The sequence below is a fragment of the Cydia splendana genome, chromosome 15, assembly GCF_910591565.1.
Source record: "Cydia splendana chromosome 15, ilCydSple1.2, whole genome shotgun sequence".
Taxonomy (NCBI): Eukaryota; Metazoa; Arthropoda; class Insecta; order Lepidoptera; family Tortricidae; genus Cydia; species Cydia splendana.
In genome coordinates, this window is record NC_085974.1 from 17,839,181 (window position 1) to 17,859,866 (window position 20,686).

At 37.5% G+C, this 20,686-nt stretch overlaps 2 protein-coding genes across 2 annotated transcripts; both read right to left on the bottom strand.

The window, feature by feature from the left end:
* Positions 1-3,229: 3,229 nt before the first annotated feature.
* Positions 3,230-15,738, bottom strand: LOC134797734 (uncharacterized). The gene is made up of 6 exons (XM_063770089.1): positions 15,345-15,738; positions 14,060-14,172; positions 9,461-9,566; positions 6,250-8,875; positions 5,821-5,964; positions 3,230-5,345 (listed from the first exon to the last, which is right to left on the bottom strand). Exons 2-6 carry the CDS (start codon positions 14,154-14,156, stop codon positions 5,118-5,120), a joined length of 3,201 nt encoding a protein of 1,066 aa, XP_063626159.1. The 5' UTR covers positions 14,157-14,172; positions 15,345-15,738; the 3' UTR covers positions 3,230-5,117.
* Positions 15,739-18,209: 2,471 nt separating this feature from the next.
* Positions 18,210-20,374, bottom strand: LOC134797304 (uncharacterized). Its single transcript, XM_063769530.1, has 3 exons — positions 20,200-20,374; positions 18,734-18,954; positions 18,210-18,431 (listed from the first exon to the last, which is right to left on the bottom strand). The coding sequence occupies exons 1-3, from the start codon at positions 20,249-20,251 to the stop codon at positions 18,279-18,281; spliced, it is 426 nt and encodes a 141-aa protein (XP_063625600.1). The 5' UTR covers positions 20,252-20,374; the 3' UTR covers positions 18,210-18,278.
* Positions 20,375-20,686: the final 312 nt, after the last annotated feature.

A 20,686-nucleotide genomic window follows, 5' to 3' on the forward strand; every position in this document is an offset into this window, starting at 1 on the left:
ATTAATTAATTTAATAGGATAACGATAGACGAAAGATAAAGATATTAAATATTTGCACATTTTTAATTAAAATGTGGATACAATTTTGGTGGTCATTTACTATTTTTGGGTTTACAATGATTATTTTGGAGTAATTTGCTTTAATAGGATAGCAAGATTACAATGATTATTTTGGTGTCATTTTCTTTAATAGAATAGCAAGATGTAAAAATTTGGTTATCATTTCACATTAAAATGGGGTTTGAAATTTGGTAATCAGTTACTATTTTTGGGTTAGTAATGATTAGTTTGGTGTCAATTCCTTTAATAGGATAGTAAAATGTAATAAAATAGGTAATCATTTCACCTTAAAATGGTGTTATAATTTTGGTGATCATTTATTATTTTAGGGTGGTAAAATATATTTTTTTTGGTATTAAATTTTACTAAATCTGGTGATCAGTTAAATAGCAGCCGTTGTTTTTTGCGTATTCTATGATTGGTAATTGATCGATGAAAAAATATATTAATATTAATAATATTCTATAGATGGAAAATTCTATAAATGGAATTTAATGGAATTTATCTAATTGAATAATTGACAGTACCTATCCTGATATAATAATTAAACTGATTATTTAATTCATTTGAATGTTACATAATAACTGTAACCTACGTAATGCCTAATAAACTTGTAATACATTGTTGTTGTTGACATGTAATATTTATTTTATTTATTTATTTATACAAGGAATTCCAACAGCTATGAATGATACATTGGACTTTTTAGATAGCATTACAGAGCCAATTAGAGGAACTCGCAAATAGAAATAACTATAACATATATTATTATACTCTTTAGTACTAGCGGTTGACCAAAATCAGCTGCAAATGGTGTTAAAGGTATGAAAATCGGCACGATTAATCTTTAGGCCATTTGAATCAATTTGACCCGAAGCACCAAAAAAAAAACGGAAAGGAGTTATGACGTCATCTATTTTTTGTATGGGATAAAAAAAAATTTTGTTTATAAACCTATCGTGTGTGGTATTAAATGAAAAGGCATTTTGAGCCGGTTCTAAAAATATATCACATTATTATATTTCCGTCACTTGCATTCAATTAAAATAAAAATAATTTTCAAAACATACCAAGTTTGGGATCCTCCAGATACGAAACCGTTGAATTATTTTTTGTAAAATATACCTCAAGTAATACCCAATATCCTCATATCTAACCCCAAGAAATTAATTTCGAAAATATTTAGTTTTAGTATTTTTTTATTATTATAAATTGTGATCTATCAATTTATCAATGAAACGGCCTCCTAGCCTAGTCGATAGTGACCCTGCCTATGAAGCAGGAGGTCCCAGGTTCGAATCCTGGTAAGGGCATTTATTTGTGTGTTCATCATCATCATCACACAAATAAATGCCCTTACCAGGGCTTGTATATATATGTATATTATATATATCGTCGTTATATGGGAACCATGATGATGATGAACGCACAAATAAATGCCGTTACCAGGATTCGAACCTGGGACCTCCTCCTTCATAGGCAGGGTCACTATCGACTAGGCTAGGAGGCCGTTTCATCGATAGATTGATAGATCACAATTTGTAATAATAAAAAATAAAAATAAAAATACTAAAACTAAATATTTTCGAAATTAATTTCTTGGGGTTAGATATGAGGATATTGGGTATTACTTGAGGTATATTTTACAAAAAATAATGCAACGGTTTCGTATCTGGAGGAGCCCAAACTTGGTATGTTTTGAAAATTATTTTAATTTTAATTCAATGCAAGTGACGGAAATATAATAATGTGATATATTTGTAGAACCGGCTTAAAATTCCCTTTCATTTAATACCACACACGATAGGTTTCTGAACAAAAATTTTTTTTTTCCATACAAAAAAAAGATGACGTCATAACTCCTTGACCGTTTGTTTTTTTTTTGGTGCTACGGGTCAAATTGATTCCAATGGCCTAAAGATTATTCGTGCTGATTTTCATACCTTTAACACCATTTGCAGCTGATTCCCGAATTTCAGGGTGTACCGCTATCGCTACTTTGACTATGACTATGATCGTGCGTACTGCGTAGACCGACACGCACTCGGCTCGTATCTGAGGGCCTACCGCGAACCACGTTCGAAGTGTTGCGTCCCTGTCACATTTACGTACAAATTTACAAGTGCGACAGAGAGGCAAAACGTCTGATACGCAACTGTCATCTGTCTGTCATCACATTCACAAGTAGACCATAGACGCAACAAGCTTCGCGTTGTTTGTTCTGCAACATCATCTTCGTTTAACGGTTATTTTAAAAATCGAGAGCGTGACAACCGCCGACCCTTAAACGCCTTAAAGGATGCCTCACGCTAGACCGGGGCGGGCTCGGGCTGAGGCGTCCGACATGTCATTTTCTGACGGCTGATCGGTGATCACGTGGTGCTTTCCATAGAAAACGAAGCGCCGGAAGCTCCGGTCCGGCCCCGGCCTGGTCTAGCGTGAGTCATCCTTTAGTTCGTGTTGAATTCAGTAATGTTATTTCTTGTTTTAGTAATAAATAGATTTGGGAAACTGATTGGACAATAATGAATAAATTATCAATAGAATCTGATGACAGTGATGACCACGGTAATAAGTACCTACCTAAGCCTTTCGCTGTCACGTCAATGAAGTAATAAAGTGGATAACCAATGGGATAACCCGTAAGTATATCAAGTCGTGGCGTGTGGGGCACGAAATATACTGACTTTATATCAAGTCAATGGCGCAAAACACATTTACATGTCGAATTTGAGATGACTCAAATCAAATCATTTGGTTCTCTACATCTACATCTTGATATGAAGCGCATTCCAGACGGGGACAATTTTTCGCCAATCTGATTAAATTATCTGATCAAGTCAGGCCGTGCGAACGCAAACGTCAAATTCGACCGCCGATTATGACCGATATTACCGATAAAAGGGGGTGCGGACGCAAGAATACCAATTTGTGACGTGTAGTATTCGCGTATAGGGGCATTTTTTTACGCTCAAATATCACCATAAATCTAAAATTGGTGAAAGTGGCCAATTGGCATTTGCGTCCTCAGTGCACCTGATTTGATCGGACGATTTAATCAGATTGGCAAAAAATTGTTCACGTCTGGACAGGCCTTCAAGCCATAACATAGCGTCACATTTTGCTTAGTTTACGGGTTTCCGGTTCGCAGATTGAATAAAATAATGTATAACCAAAATTACTTGTTTATTACCATAGGTGTCCCTTGCCATAATTTTAGGTACATAAGTTAAATAATAAATAAAATCACAACTTAATGAATACTTAAAATTAACTGGATCGTCACCCATAGTCCAATTTCAAATTTGGAATTTATGAAAGCAGCCAAAGTTGAAGCCAAAAATCGTCAATTTGACATCACTATACTTAGTCTATGGCAGGTAAAATGGACTCTAAAAATGTTGATAAAATACTTTAACAATGAAAAATGGAACTTGTCTACGCTGCTTACAGCAAACTTTGTCAGTAATCATATAATACACAAGTTAGTCATAATTTAAAAGCGTTTTCGCCTTCAAGATCTTATCTAAACATTATGTAAGTTGATTAAATTACTCTCGTGACAAGCTTCTTGTGAAAATGTACAGACAAAAAAAAATAATAAGTACTGGTAGAACGAATTGTCTGACTAACCATAGTCGTCACTAAAACGCGCGTAATTCAAATTTGGGTAAAAAAATTTACCGCACAAATGTTTTAGTGACGGATACGATGGGACAGACTTTAAAATTGAGTTATCTAGTTCTAGGTTTCTGTTGATAATAGCTAGGTAGTAGGTACTGTTATATTTTTATTTTAACGTAAATGTGCTCACTTTTTAAAGCTTTCCTGTGAAATTTTAGGGCTATCTACTATATACACGCAAGGAATTCGTACAACTAGGAAACTATCGTGAAAACGATTCAAATTCATCATCAACTTTTACCTAATAATATACATCACAGATAGACTGGTATAAAAAATACTAATATCTATAGGTAGGTGGTTTAGAACCCCAAGATTACGATTATGTTTATGTCTGACGTAATGCTCGCACTTATATACTTGCTAGTAAGGGAATGCTATATGTCAGACTTAAACACGATCATGCTAGATATCCTGGTTAGCGCTGACTTTAACATTCGTTCCTTTTCAGTGACTTCAAAGAGTTACGGAGTCGGTAAAAGACTAATACATCGTTAATATTCTGTATCGTGGTTGGTTTGGAAGTTTAGGGATAAATATTACTAGCTTTCTTCAACAAATATAACGTCAAAATAACATTGTCTGTCAAAAGAATATATTACAAAATTAACAATTATGTCATGAACTTTACAAGGAACTTTAAAAGAAGAAATTTGCAAATTACTGACGGCTAATCTATTCAGAAATGAAAAATTTTCCCGCAAATTTCTTTGCAACACGAATTTGCTGATCAGAAAGTAGGTAATTTAACAGTATTGGACTAATTATAACAAATAATGGAGAAACGTAACAACACAAGCAAGTAGAAAACTAAAATACAAAGTAAGAGAAGGAAAACAAGAGTTCTAGTTTTGCCCCGAAGGGAATAAAGTTCGTTCGAAAAACTTACACATTACAATTATATTCTTACCATAAGCTCAGATTACTTCACTGACATTTACAATAAACAAATCTCTATTTATAATGACTAGATGCATCTTATGTTCAAACTAATCATCCACATCTGATATGGAGTAGGTAGGGGGCATGTAAATAAAAATAAATAAATAGCTAGGTAAAACAAACGATTTATACAAAAATTTGTTTGCAATAAAATATGAAATTCTGCTACGCGAAATCAAAGTTAGCAAAACTAAAACTAACTAGGGTCGGGTGGGTTAAATATAAGGTACGGGTAAAAATAATGCAAAGTTTAACAATCACAAACTTATTATATTTCATTCCTATTCCATTTAAAAAGAAGCCTTGTGTAGACTTCTTTTTAAATGAAAAATGACATACCTAGGAATAAAATAGAATAAGTTATTGAGTTTAAAAACTTTGTCTTATTTATACCCGTGTCTTATATTTACTCCACCTGACACTTTAAAAGCTTACTTCTTGTCATCGCTAGTTTTCGAGTCAGTTTTCTTATTTGCGTCCGTTTTATTCTCTGCACTTTTAGCGTCTTCTTTCTCTTCCTTTTTACTGCCGTCTACTTCTGTGTTTTCTTGAGTCTTGGACTTATTGTCCCATTTGTTCTGAAATTCTTCGTTCAGCAACTTTTCAAATTCTGCTGCCGTCTTGTTTAGATTCTTCTTCATAGCGGCATCTGGGTAAGACTGGAAAATCGTGAAGATATTTAACAACTCTCCAGTGTTTTTAACTTTTTAACCGCCGTAGACTGATATATTAAGACATAAAAAATCGGGCTAATAAATTAGACAAAACTTCGTGTAACTTCGTACCGGCGGCGACACAAGCACGCTCGATGAAACATTCCATAGCGGTTAAAAGGTTAATAAACATAAATAAAGATAACTAATTTTTGGGTTTATTTCATTGCTGTTGTGCTAATTGCCGCCTCTTCTATAGGTATTCTTTACTTAGAATATTCAAGGATTGAAACTGCTGAATTCGGAAATAGCACAAAAACTTCAATGAAGTACCTACATATTTACAAAAATGGATCGTATCTTTAATTTTTGTGACAAATTGTCAGTAATACTATATAGTTGTAGTTGAAACTACTATTAATATAAATAAAACTAAATGTGTTTTCATATAGGTAGTTAAGATATGTAGAATGCAAGTTACCTTTAGGTAGAGACGAACGTTGTTGAAAATACGCCGGAAGTCCTGAACCACTTGCTCATGTTCCGTGTAAGATGAATTTTTGAGCTTCGTGGAGATATCGTGCAGGCACATCGGATACTTCACTATTTCATAGAATCTGGGGGCCTGAAAATTATTCATGTGTGAGAATTACGAGTAAATAAACACATTTACAAATTTTCCTAGGTTACAATAATTTTGAAATAAATAATTGAAAATAGTAAAGGCGTCTAATTACTGTGCAGTTTACTGTACTGTGATGTACTGTTCTAAAATCGGAAGATACGCGTCTGTAAGAGCGTCAATCCAGGCTGTCTTGAATTTGAGCAATTACGGCAGACAAAGCGGGACGTGGGTTCATAGATGGCATTATACAAATTGTTCCTAAGGGTACATTTTCAGAAAACTTACCACTTTTATGTCCATATCATGCTGGATGAATGCGGCCTCGTTCAGTTGAGCTAGGTTCCCAAGCAAAGCCTCAAACTTTTTGACAGTAGCCGCGGGCAATGGCTTCTTCTTCTTGGGGTGGTACCACATTCCGGACGCAGCCACCTTGGTTTTAGGTGGTTTCTTTTGGTTCTCGCCTCTAACATAGTTTCCAGTCTGATCATAATTTAAGCGAGTTTCTTTCGACTCTTGTTTCTTTTCCGGAATAGAAACCTCGTCGGATTCAAGAGATTTTGGCTCTGAATCAAGACACTTGCTAGAATCGTTGCTCAGAACTGACTGGTCTTGGTTTGCTGAAGAATTCTCCCACAAACTGTGCGCGTCCTTCGAAATGAAGTTGTGAGGGCCCATCCTAGCGGCCCAGGTGTCATTGTTTTCCATTGTAAATTTCACTTGTTTTAAATCATCGGAGAGATCATCGTTAGCACTCAATCCTAAAGCATCGTACAACCTCGCAGTATCCGACTTGGAACCTTCATGGATGAAGTCTACAAGCTTGGGAGCCGATTGTTTAGCTGCTTCCCAGGCGCGATCAGACGTCATCATAGTAAGAATTTCTAAAGATTCGGCGTTTCTAATATCCAGACCAGACATCGCGGGTCTCGACATCAGCTTGTGCTCGTCTGTCGACATATCGTCACCTCGCCTCGTCATCAGGCACGGCCAAGCCTCGAGGTTGTACTTTGGTTGTGGTGCCAACGTCACAGGTGGAAAGGGTACCTTCATCTTTAAAGCCATCTCCTCCACTAAAGGGTTGTCAAACACTGCTTCTTGACTCGATCCTTGCATAAACGGTGACGTCGGATCCGCTGGCTTTATAGGCACTTTGTAACTTCCGGGTTTCATATAAACTTTCGACATTTCGTGATACTCATCATTTTCAGGATCAATGAATTGCACGGGGCCAGAGATATTATTTGGAATCGTCACAACGTTCGACGGAACCTGAACGTTGTGCGAGTGATGAGTTATAAAATCGCTAGGTTCTTTTTGGACCATCTGACCCCACGCCGCAAAAAAATCGGCCTCTTCCTTTGTGTCGCCGCAGCTGTTGTTTTTCTGAACGTACCGACCTCGCATCTCAACAGAGGGCGCTATGTTTGGTATTAAAGTTTTCTCGACATGACTTAAAGGTATCATTTTCGCTTTTAGTTCCATGTCTCGACGTTGCATCTGATCGAACAACATGCCGCTCATGATTGGCTGACCAGGAGCTTTACCGAGCTCTGCATCCATTTTGTGCTTCATTTGGTTGTATAATTCTCTTTGCTCAGCATGGCACATGTTTTCTAAAGCTCTGAAATCAGGCATGTTGGTAATAGTCCAAGACTGGCGAGGTTTTGCTTCCCGAAAGTTGCAAGGGTCGCACTTGTACGGGCCTTTTAGATATGCATCCATATCACCCTGTTCATTTAGAGGATAAAAGTTATGAGAGCTCGGGGGTGGCACAACAGGGAATTTCTTGAAGGCAACTCCAGCTCTGACCGGCCACGGACCTTCGTTGAAAGTCTGAGAGGGTGAATGATTTTGGTTCTGCACCCATGGCGGTTGGACGGCATTGAACGGTTGAGGAGAGGCGTTGACGGGTCTTGAGGTACTAACGTGGGGTTTCACTGTTTGAAACTTACTCTGGTTCTGATGGCGCGGAGCCGCAGAGTTTGTGGCGTAGTAATTGTGAGTAAAACTCTTTTGCTCCATAGTAAAACCGTGATCTAGACACTTGTAGGTCTTATAAATATGCGTCAACATCTCTTTGGTAACCGCCTGCCATTGTACAAAACATTCACGGATATTAGGGCTATAATATTTGTTTTCAATTCTAGAAAATGTATCGTGTTTCTCACTTAGAAGTTCTTTAACGCCTTTCCAGCCGTCTAGAATTCTGACGAAAGAGAATATAAAGTTTTTGATGACCCACGGTATGCCCTGTGAGTGTAAGTTGGCCACGGCACTATCCGGCTTCTGTACATTGGATCTAGTTTTTGCACAAATAGAATGTATATTTTTGAAGCAAGGTCTGTTATGATGTGCAATGGCTATATTTTCAGCATCAGTGCAAGCTTCAATAGCAAGTTGGACAATCTGGTTTGGGATCTGATCGTGAATTACGATCTTGTCTAGAGCGGTAAGAAGGACGTCGGATGATCCGGAAGGTTTGTTCTTGTCCTCGTCTTGAAATGATTTTTGATTATTTGCATCGGCTCTTGCGTTAGAGTCAGGCATGTTGCATAGTTCTGACACCATTCGTTCGCCTTCGACGAAAAAATCGAGGCTCGAGGTGGATTCAGATGTCAGGTTTCTATCTTTGTTCTTATGTCGGTCCGTCTCGGTGCTACTGTCCTTATACCTTTCATGGTACCGCGGATCGGCGCTGTAAACTTGTCTTTTATCTTGGCTCTTGACAATTTTTTTTCTAGCGCCCGTTCCTATGGGTTCTTGGTACGAGAGAGACCAAGTGCTGTGTGAGCGTCTATCTGTGTTAGAATTACGGTCCATCTTGTAGTTGGTCGTAGATGGATCGAAGACTAAACCCACCAGTGGGGAGTTGGGAGGCGAGCTGAAAGTTGGAGCCGACGGGTTGTTGTATCTGCAAAGATTATGCGCATTAGAATAAGCTTAAAGAGCGCGCGTGAACTGTAGAAAGTAGCACGAGTTCCCCCTTTATATTGGCTCGAAGTATTAATGTAAATTTTCAGTTTCCAACTTACGAGGGTTACTAGATGGCACACCGTTTGAGTAACCGTAAGTATACTGTAGAGGGCAGCACCTGCTTATTGGCGTGAACTGTCAATATCGATTCTTAAGTTTTCGATTTAGGCTAAATGGTATCACTCTCCAATGCGCACGTATTTTCTTCTATTGTCTAATCGAACGAGCAAACGAAGCATAGCAAAGTTCTTACATTTTACTTGAAACACACGGCTGGCTAGGAGCACGTCCCTGCATTTAGATGTTTTTAAACTAAACCATCAGAGGATAGTTTGATAGGCAATAACTCAAGTACTAAATTTGTACTAATTTAAATGAAATTGGGTAAATGTATTGTTGAGGGCATTCGATTATGAGCAGGCTCGATCAAGGGGTCATGGACAGGGCCGTCTTAAACTATGCTAATAATTTAATTTTTCAGTGCGAGGCGAACTGCTAGTTATAATAGTATGAGACAATTAACCTCTGATTTTGGTACTGCTGCTCAGCCGCCGTAGCTTCGTAGATGCCGGTCGCCACTCGGCAGTACGTCGCCATGTTCGAATCAGACATGTCTTTGTTGGAGCATCCTGAAAAATCAGAAATCAGAAACATTTTGGCAAGGTTCCATTCATCAACCACAAAATTTCACAGATTAGGTACATAACTAATGTTTTCAGAGGTGAATAAGTATGTTATTTTTCTTTTTTAATATATATAAAAGCGTTTTTGGTATGTTGGATACGAAATAATTGAGGTCTTTAACTAACAGGTCCCGTAGCCGTAGCTAACATGACAATTGTTTATCGAGAAACTCCAAATATTAACCCTTTGTGTCACAAATTTTTATTAATTATACAATTTTTAGTAATAAAAGCGTGCAGTAGTGTATGGCTTATGATGCCTAAAATAAGGGAAAACACTTTTTAGTCAATTTTGAAGGGGATGTATGTAAATAGGTGGTTGGTATAGATGACCACCAGGACGAAAATAGTTAAACTAGAATATACATATTTGCAAGGACAGACTTTAGCTAAAAGGATTAAAGTTGGTTCATAGTGAAACATAGGTACTTATTCATTTATTTTCATCTATTATTCATTTATTTTCATTATTCATTTATTTTCAGTTGTCCCTATATCGTTACCCTGTATACCATAACAGTACAATTTTAATATAAAATGGCTATTGATACATATAGCCGATGGATACCTACGACCAGCAAAATTTCAAACAGAAGTACCTACCTAATACTTTCAGAGTACCTAATTGATGTAAAGAACCCGCTCGTAGAAAACGAACAATATGAGGCGCCACGCTAAACTCGAAAGTCGGCGAGTTTAGTAAATTTCCTGGCTATACGATTTCCTTTAAGCTGGTGTACCCAATCTTATCTGCAACAAGTCGTCTCACGCAAAGGCTCTACTCGTGAACGTGGATACGATATGCCATTGTTGAATACTTTCGGCATATTACGCATATGCCTATGCATGGTTGCGGTATGGGGTAGTCTTATGGGGGAATAGCACAGACGTCGAAGATCTATTTATAGCACAAAAAAAATGCCTACGCGTTATAGCTAACATCCGACAACCAGAAAGCTGCCGACCACACTTTATTAACCTAAAGCTTCTAACCTTACCATGTATTTACATACTGGAGGTTGGACTATTTGTAAGAAAAAACACATATCCAACTTCCAGTATGTTAAAAGCGCGCGTCGAAATAGACAACTAGTTCTCCCTGAACCTAAATTAACTATGTATAAAAACGGGCCCCATTACCAGTCGATAAAAATATATAATAAAATCCCAGATTCTATTAAAGACGTTGAAACTTATAATATGTTTCGAAATAAACTGAAATCGTGGTTAATTGATAAATCATTTTATTCTTATCAAGAATTTATGGCATCTGACAATAGTGATAACGACTGAGAATTATTAATTTTACTAAAACCAATAACTTTGTCTCAATGTAATGGAATGATTAAATGAAGTATTATTATAAATGAATTAACATAATTATTATTATAAATAAATTGACATTATTATTATTATAAAAGAATTGACATTATTAGTGGTATTGTATCGCTTAGTGTTAGTATGACTCACGACAGCTTAAATTCGATTATTAATATTTGACATCATTGCATTATAGATTTAGATTTAGATTTAGATTTAGATATTTATTCTCATAATATTAAATTACATTATAAATTATGCTAGACTAATCTACACGAATTTATATTATGATCGTCATTCATATTTACATAATATTATTTAATACATACAAATTAAAAAATGTCTTGCAATAATTAATCTTATGTCAACAATTTATCCATTCATGTCAAAACAAAATACGGTAATAACTTAGTACGAGTATCTCTTAATGATCGTCATGTTCTAAATAAAATACTAGGTACATATTACAATATACATAAATCAATAACTGAGAACATGTCAAATTTATACGATTCAATTTTCAATTTAAAATGTCAGGGTCATATACTCATTTACAGAATAAAGTGGATTATCCAATAAAAGGACTCTCAGTTGACGTTCAAATGTTTTGTCAGATGTTTCCGTTCGTAATTCAGCGGGTAGACGCTCGTAGTATGTCGGGCCGATTACTCGCGGGTTTTTGCATGAAAGTGCCATGCGTCGCGGGACTGTTCTGAGTCTCCCCGTGGATCTGATTATTTTGCCCGTGACCTCAACACGTTTAAACAGTGGCAAGTTTTTTCTAACGAACATCAATACTTCGAATATGTATAGTGAGTAGTGCGACATTATTCGATTTTGCTTAAATAGTTCCTTACAAGGGTGCCTGGGTTTAACTCCTGCCAGTAACCGTATCGCACGTTTCTGGAGTATTAGTACGCGATTTGCATCCGTGGAATTGCCCCAAATAACCGTACCATATGACATCAAGGAGTGAAAATGCGAGAAATATACGGCCTTCAGTGACTTCCTAGATATCAATGGTTGTAGTTTTTTTATAGCAAAAATAGCACTACTCAACCTATTACATAGCCCGTCAACATGGCACTTCCAATGCAGATTTGAGTCAAGTGTAAAACCTAGAAATTTGGTCTCATTACATATAGGCATAGGCCCGTCAGCAATACACGGTGGCACTTCAGCGTTACGTCCTGAAAAAATCATAACATGTGATTTGGCCATATTTAAGAGCAGGCCGTTAGAGGAAAGCCACGTTTGCAGTTGGTCACTTGCTTCGTGAATATATAAACTGAATATATAAGTGAATATATAAACAAGTATAGCATTTAAATTCGTATTGATTATTATTAGTGTTAATTAGATTCCTTAATTATTATTTACTGTGATGAAACTAACTAGATATTAAGCAATACATAATATGTTTTATAAGGTAACTTTAAGTATGTATTTAGCTATTAAGGTTAACTTGCCATACCCTATTCAGGGTCCATGCTGTTCAATTCAATTTAAAATACCATGGAATGCAATAAATAAATGAAATGAAATGAAATGAATACAATTACTTACCTAATATAATATCTGACCGTTCGTATAATGAATTTCATAAAATGAAATGTAATAAAAACCGGCCAAGTGCGAGTCGGACTCGTGCACGAAGGGTTCCGTACCATTAATCAAAAAACGGCATAAAAATCACGTTTGTTGTATGGGAGCCCCACTTTAATGTCTAGATTTATTCACAATGGTATACTCTTGGGTCGTCCCATTCGTTTTTTGTCAAATTCTTAAATTAGTCCCATTCTGCTTTCGTCACCCATTCTACATTCGTCAAGTTCATCGGTGGTCTTTTTCATATTTATTTGGTTGTTTGCCTTTTTCTTATTTCGGCTTATTCCGGTATTCGTCATCATCTTCTTTGGGCATGTTCAATGTTAGTCAATTTCTTTTTTTAGTCTCATTCGTTATTCGTCCTATCTTGTCCTACGTCTTTGGACTTTCGTATTTTTCTTATTTAGGCTCTTTTGAAATTTGGACACATTCTCTATTTGTCCCGTTAAATATTCGTCCCGTTCGATATTCGTGCTATTCGATATTCGTCCCATTCACTATTTGTCTCGTTTTTTGTTTTGATTCCATAAACAATAATCCTTATACTTAAATATTAATTAAATGTATCCTAAACAATACACATGTAGGGGAGATTATTCCAAAACGGGGACACGGGGCTTACTCCGTCGTGCCGTGCCTGGTCTTAAACCAGGGCACAGTAGTATGGCTACTTAGATAGTTTCAGACTGATTAAAGCTTTGGTAACTGCTGTCAACCTTCTTCAGGGCGACTTCTATGACACTCACGGGAGGGAAGGGATGATGAAATTGATAACCACACTGGGAAAAAGACAATCAACAAATATGGCCAAAGATGACAAAGACTACCAGCGAAAATGACGAATGAAGAATATGACAGAATACAGAATAAGACAAATTAAGAACTTGTCAATAACCGAATGGGACCAACAACGAACGTGTCGATGAAAAAATGACGAATAATGAATAAGACTGAAAACGAGATAGACTAACATCGAACATGCCCAAACAAGATAATGACGAATACTGGAATGGGTCGGAATAAGAAAAAGGCAAACAACAAATATGACCAAAGATGATAAAGCCCACCGACGAACGTGACGAATGTAGAATGGGTGACGAAAGCAGAATAGGACTAATTTAAGAACTTGGCAAAAAACGAATGGGACGACCCTAGACGATACCTTCACAATCACGTCTACTTACATGTACGTTTATTCCGCGAGAGAATAATCGATCGCAAGTAGTTTTCTTGGTGTGAGTATAGAGCAATTCGTAAATTATATCAAACGATATAAGACCTCATATTGCTTTTCGGTGAAGGAAAACATCGTGAGGAAACCGGACTAACTAGTTTCTCTTCTGGGTTGGAAGGTCAGATGGCAGTCGCTTTTGTAAAAACGCCAACGCCTACGCCTATTCTCGGGATTAGTTGCCAAGCGGACCCCAGGCTCCCAAGATACGTGGCGAAATTCCGGGATAACGCGAGCAAGGAGAAGTATATTAAGACCTTATAATGGTGACGAGACTTACCATAGCTGCCTTTCTGCATCACGGAGTGATGAAAATCTTGGTGTCCGCGCTCACCCTCTCGGTGGTCAGTCTTGTTCGACCCACCATACTCTTGCATTGGGGATCACAGGTTACTGAAATAATCGTAAATTGAATCATTAAAGATTCTTAAAAAACCGGCCTAATGCGAGCCGGACTCGCGCACGAATGGTTCTGTACCATTACGCAAAAAAAACGGCATAAAAATCACGTTTGTTTGTATGGAAGACCCACTTTTTTTTGTATTTGTTGTTATAGCGGCAACAGAACTCTGTGAATATTTCAACAGTCTAGCTATCAGGGTTCATGAGATAGGTACTGCCTGGTGACAGACAGACGGACGGACAGACGGACTGTGGAGTAATAGGGTCCCGTTTTTACCCTTAGGGTACGGAAAGTATTACGCCTGTTCTACAGTTTTACTTTATAAACTGGTGGCAATATTTTTTAACATTGCCAATTATGTGAGAATTAGGTTAATAGCCTAAATTGAAGCATTTCCGAATAAAAAAAATTTCTATTAGTAAAATATTACACATTTCAATCATAATTAATAATATAATTATCATAATCATTTTAATAATGATTTATAGCGAATACGGTATGGTATTATGGTATTTATGGTAGGTATAAGGATACATTGATAGTAAGGCGAATGTCGGCAACCTGCAGATCAGCCGGATATTACTTCATAAAATATTGGAAAACACGACAACAATGTTTTAAGATATTACCGGTTGGTAGCCTAGAGTAAATAATCTCAAGTAAGTACCTAATTTATGTTTAAATTTGCGGTTTTACGATAGGTAATTCAGCAATTGGATAACACCAATAGAACGCCATTTTAATCATTACGTAGGTACCTACCATTTGGAAAAGACACTACTACATATTACCTACATAAACCACAATCACTTAGACATTGAACAAAACCTAACATTTTTTGCCTAAAATAAATAAAATTTCCGTTTCCTTTTGCTATAAAAATTAATGATTTAATTATTTTAGTTTATAGTACCTATATCTTTTCCTGGGATATGACATAAGACCAGTTGCTATGCAGAATCGAGTTGGTGTCCGCTGAAAAAATTGCATCTAATTTTCGGCGATTTTTCATACCATTTACCAATACATGTGCAGATTCTACTGTGCTTTTTACATATTGTAATAACATTATGTAAAAAGCACAGTAGATATTTCTTTAAATATACTTAGATATATTTTTATGGAGGATGCTAAATAAAAGCATATTTTATCAGGTACTTACCGTATCAATAAGCTGTGGTCCTTTCACGGGATTTCTTCGCAAATCAGAACATATTTAAAAAATCCACTTATCATTTACCTACGGCTGTCAATCGGCAGTCATAAATTTTATTTTATTCTTACGTATTAACCAATGATTGATATGATCGGTGGCGGTGTCTGAGTTTCTTATTTCCTAGGTATATATTTTATATATTTTTGTGTAGATCGTTTCTAATCATGATCGTTTCACTATAAGATGAGCACTGAATGACTCGGCGACCATATGATTTCATTTTCATTTGTTTCTTGACGGTTTGTCAATCGAGTTTTATGCTTTTTTGTTGCATTCGACCTCTATGTAGGATGTAATCCATAGAAATGAAGACAAGAAACTCCTTCCGGTTTCTATTTCGTGTTGTTTCTGTATTTATAATCTGTCAAGCCATTCCCGTCAGTAGAAAACAGCGGCGAATTAAAAAATTTAGGCGCGAAGGGTAATCGTCCCATAGAAAATTTGAATTTCGCGCCTTTTTCTACTGACAAACTTGTTTAACCGGCTATACTCAATTTTTAACCTCCGACGCAAAAAGAGGGAAGTTATATTATATGTTTGACGCCAATGTCTGTCTGTCTGTCTGTCTGTGGCATCGTAGCTCTCCAACGGATAGGTCGATTTCAATGCGTTTTTTTACGTGAAAGCGAGTTAATCTTGCGGTGGTTCTTAGCTACGATTCATAGAAATCGATCCAGCGGTTTGAAGAGTATCAGTTTTTTTCCAAAATGATGTAAGGCATTTTTGGCATAAAATGGATTTGGTTGGCATATAGCGTAGGGCGTTTAAAAAAAATAGTTATAAAAAATAGTTATTAAAAATAGTGTTTAATAATTATATGTAACTGTGTCTAATTGACATTTCTAATTACTTAGTTTATTTTTCAATTTATTACTTACATGTATATGTTAATGTAGATTAGTTAAGAATAATTCATGTTGTATTTTTTTTTATATGTGGGTAATATAGTCATTCTAGTTATGTAAGCCATGTTCAAAAGGGGCTGTCCATAAATTACGTCATCGATTTTTGACGATTTTTGACCCCCCCCCCCCTATAATCATCCAAAAGTCATGCTTCAAAAGCCCCCATTTCCTCCTACTTCATGCTACCGTCATCCGATGTCCAGACCCCCCCCCCCCTAATTTGAAATGACGTAATTTATGAATAGCCCCAAAGCAAAATAAACTGCACGAAATACTTAGATATGTTACCATCCCGCTCCGCGATTATTGCGCCACTTAAGGTCCTAGCAGTAGGGAGACACTTCTGACTTCGGGCAAACTCGGCTCCGTTCGGCTCAGCATTGCTCCGAGCAATTACTACGGTTGACACAACTTGATGTCCCTTAGCGTGCACGACAAGTGCACGACCACAGAATCGCCACAGATAAGATAATTACTTGATATTGACAACCCTGAATAGTCGAAAGGGATAGAGTCAGACCAAGAATAGTCTGCTGCGGATTTGATAGCCCTCGCAGTGCAAGTGTTATTTTACACGTCAAACTTCTATGAAATTATGACGTATAAATGACACTTGCACTGCGTGGGCTATCAAATCCGCTGCAAACTTTTAATGGACCGACTCTAGTGCCATTAGTTAGAAAGGGATATCATGATTCGACCCTGAATTGCTGTCAAACTTCGGTTTTGTAGGAAGTGTCCTTTCTGTACGGTAGTACTCTTAATTATTCGGGGGTCCTAGCTAAATTGGTTGTTCAATATTACGCTATAGAATTTCCAATTTAGCAAGAACCCTAAACGGCATAACAATCCCGTGCGGTGACTGTACATGTAGTTAGTAAAGTAAAACAAGAATCGTAAATAATGTCCTTTATTATTTGATTAAAAAAGCTTGTAAACAACAACTAATAAGAAAAACATTTAGCAGTGTTTGGTCAAAAGCAAGAGATTTAGGGATATTTCTAATATTTACAGTACCCAATGTCTTTAAAAGCTTTGCAATATTTGTTTTCTACGGAACACATTTTTTTACCGAACTGTCATCTGACTCATCTGCTAACGTATAACAAATAGAAATAACATATTAAATTAAAGCCAAATATTGATTTCTCTACCACCTCATAAAGTATAAATAATAACCCATATAAGTATCATAAAAATTAAAATTAAAAACTAAAGTTAAAAACTAAAATTAAAACTAAGCCTAAAAATAAAACTATAAATAGAAAATTTGCCCCAAATCGCCGTCTATTGGCAGCGTGCCCAGAAGGCTGGCAGCATTGCCACGTTGTATGGCAATGCTGATCCGCTGCGCTAGATATGACCCAGCCCTCTGGTCAGTATCATAAATAAATTAGTCATTCGTGAATTCGAATAAATACATTGATAACTTATTTTATAGAGCGTCTGGCCTGGCCAAGTCTCGTGTTCAAATTCTTTGCAAAAATATTTATACATATTAAATTAAATATATGAAATGATAGAGCGAGCGCTATCATTTCATATATTTACTTTAATATAAACATTTTGGGCAATTGGCCCGCTTTGCTACATTATGTAGCCTAAGCAGGGTGCGTACGTGCGTAGCCAAGATGCCAATCGTTGAAGCCCCATAGCGAACGAAACGCAACTGTCTCTGTCGCACTAATATGGAAGAGTGATAGAGAGTACCGTATTCTCCATTCACTCGGTAGCGAACTATTGGCATCTTGGCTACGCACCACGCTCAAGCGAGAGATAGACTACATTTTCATTATTTCGCGGGCCATAGGTATACTAATTATTTCGAAGGACCGGCGGCGGGCCAGATGTAGTATTTTTCGCGGCCGTAGCTGGCCCGCGGGTTGTACTTTGCCCACCACTGGCTTATAAAGTCCAAGCACGAGTTCCGTGCATTTTTTAGATGGGGCAGAGGTTGCTGAGTATTTTATTAAAGTCATTGGCAGGCGAGCTTGAGTATCATCATGAGAGACGAGGCGAGTGCGAGGACGGTAATAGAGGTGACGTCGTTGGACCCGTTGCAGAGGTCCTTGGTGCAGGAGCAGACCTCCTGCCTGCCGCCGTAGCCGGAGCGGTGGTAGCAGGCACCCTGGAAATAATGCTCTCGTAAAAGAAAATTACAGACATAAAACCTATGCTGTCGCAGTTACACCCACAAAAAATCCAACTCACCTACATACATTAAAAATGGTCTCAAAACAGGTCACAACTTATATACCTGAACTACTTCCAGTGCATTTTTATGACACAGCGTTTGCGTCACAAACTCTCTCTTGTACCATGCACTATCCTTATATCTGGTCTTGTCCCACCCGCAACTCCTTATGTATAGGGATGTGTCTTGTATGATCTTGTGACGCAATTCATGCGTCATCTCTTACCACAACTCACCTTATATTTGGTCTCATCCCACCCACAGCTCCTAATAACCCTGCTAGCCGGTAATTGCCCATTAACAGCTACATCCACATGTTGTATAATCTTACGACACAGCGTATGCGTCACGCCGCGGTCGTGCTCCGAACAGTTGCGCTTGAGGTTCTCTGGGAGGACGTTTTGGAGGCATTGGGAGTTGGTGGCGCTGTTACATTCGTAGCACATTATTGGGGAACCTGAAAAAGTTTTTTCACACTAAGCAGTGAGAACATACCTAGAGGGACAGAGATAATAGAACCCAAGTATATCGAACTTGTATGTTGAAATGACATTTGACTATAAAGATCACTTGAATGACATTTTGTCTCACTCAGTGAGCAAAATGCGATTTTGCTCACTCATTTTGTCTCACTCAGTGAGCAAAATCGCATTTTGCTCACTGTTTTTAAGAAGCAAAGTACCCTTGTTCGAGCTGCTGAGGTGAAAAGAACATTCTTCGGATCAGACTTTACTCAAACCGCAACGACGAACTTTCTCTTCATAAAACCCCGGCTTCGCACGGGTAAACAAATTATACATCTAAATCTAAACCTTCCTCAAGGATCACTCTATTGATAGGTAAAAACCGCGTGAAAATCCGTTTAGTAGGTTTTGAGTTTATCGCAAACATACAAACACACGACCGATCTGGACTAGTGGGTAGACACCCTGCCTGTGAAGCCACCGGCCAGACCATGTCCTGGGTTCGAATCCCGGTAAGGGCATTTATTTGTGCGATGATCACAAATATTTGTTCCTGAGTCATGGGTGTTTTCTATGTATATAAGTATGTATTTATCTATATAGGTATGTGCATCGTCGCCTAGCAGCTATAGTACAAGCTTTGCTTAGTTAGGGCCTAGGTCGATCTGTGTAAGATGTCCCCTCATATTTATTTATTCTTTAGGGATTGATTCCGAAAGGGACATAATGTGTGTTAGAGGATCTACACAAACAGACAGACGCAGCGGGGGACTTTGTTTTATAAGGTGTAGTGGTGATAGTGATGGATGGATGGTGATACACGCACGCACTATAGCTAGGGGAGACCGAGGTGAGTTGTGACAGAGGAGAGTTGTGACATCGTCGATTTTTTTGAATATATTAACTAGAAACTAGCTCGCAACTTGAACTAACAAACGCGCGCTATTGCGACCTAGTTTCTAGTTAATAGATTCCAAAAAATCGATGATGTCACAACTCTCCTCTGTCACAACTCACCTCGATCGTCACCCTACGATAGCGCAGCCGATAGCCGATCGTCACCGTCGACGAAATTCAGATTGTTGGAATATCAGCACGCCCATGGGAATTATTTTAAGTAATTGCAAACAAGTACATATGGAAAATATTTAAACTTATAATCTCTTTTAGGTGCCATTATCTTGATATATAATAATTTTGATTTTATAGTTCAGTGTGTATATAAATATCCCACTTACCAAATTCAAATAATCCGCAAAACACCACTAATCCAAACGCGAAGTACCTCATTTTGCTAATTATCCAAAAAATGGACTTAAAAATACAGACGCCAGACTAGTGCTAACCTACTTATTGGACTAAAGCTAAAGCTTAGATGCGCAAGAGTCGACGGGGCAATGCGCGCGCATTACGCGGTTGTCACACTGATTCACCGCAGGCACCCTGGTGTGTGACCAAGACAGCGCTATGCACGTGTATAGCGATGTCCCGCTTGTACACCGATGATCCCCAACCAATGTGAAATACGCCTTAAGAGGATGTCGCTCATTTGGCACAGGAAACACATTATTTAGTATTTTAGTCTGCTTGGGACCTAAAGATTTGGGTCTTCATGATAGGATGATAGGCTAAAATAGAACAAATGGGTGCTCAAATGGGATCAAGTGTATATGATAGATAAATTGGTAGTGGTTGTGATGAGAGGGGCAGATTATCTAGAAATAG

Bases quoted from the DNA above. Each gene is read 5' to 3' on its own strand.
- LOC134797734 (XM_063770089.1), bottom strand. From the start codon at position 14,156: ATGCAAGAGTATGGTGGGTCGAACAAGACTGACCACCGAGAGGGTGAG. The intron at 5,965-6,249 runs GTAAGTTTTCTG...AATAATTTTCAG, and splicing joins ATGATATGGACATAAAAGTG to GCCCCCAGATTCTATGAAAT. The intron at 5,346-5,820 runs GTAACTTGCATT...ACGATTTTCCAG, and splicing joins ACGTTCGTCTCTACCTAAAG to TCTTACCCAGATGCCGCTAT.
- LOC134797304 (XM_063769530.1), bottom strand. From the start codon at position 20,251: ATGAGGTACTTCGCGTTTGGATTAGTGGTGTTTTGCGGATTATTTGAA. The intron at 18,955-20,199 runs GTAAGTGGGATA...AAACTTTTTCAG, and splicing joins TTGCGGATTATTTGAATTTG to GTTCCCCAATAATGTGCTAC. The intron at 18,432-18,733 runs GTGAGTTGTGGT...CATTATTTCCAG, and splicing joins GGGATGAGACCAAATATAAG to GGTGCCTGCTACCACCGCTC.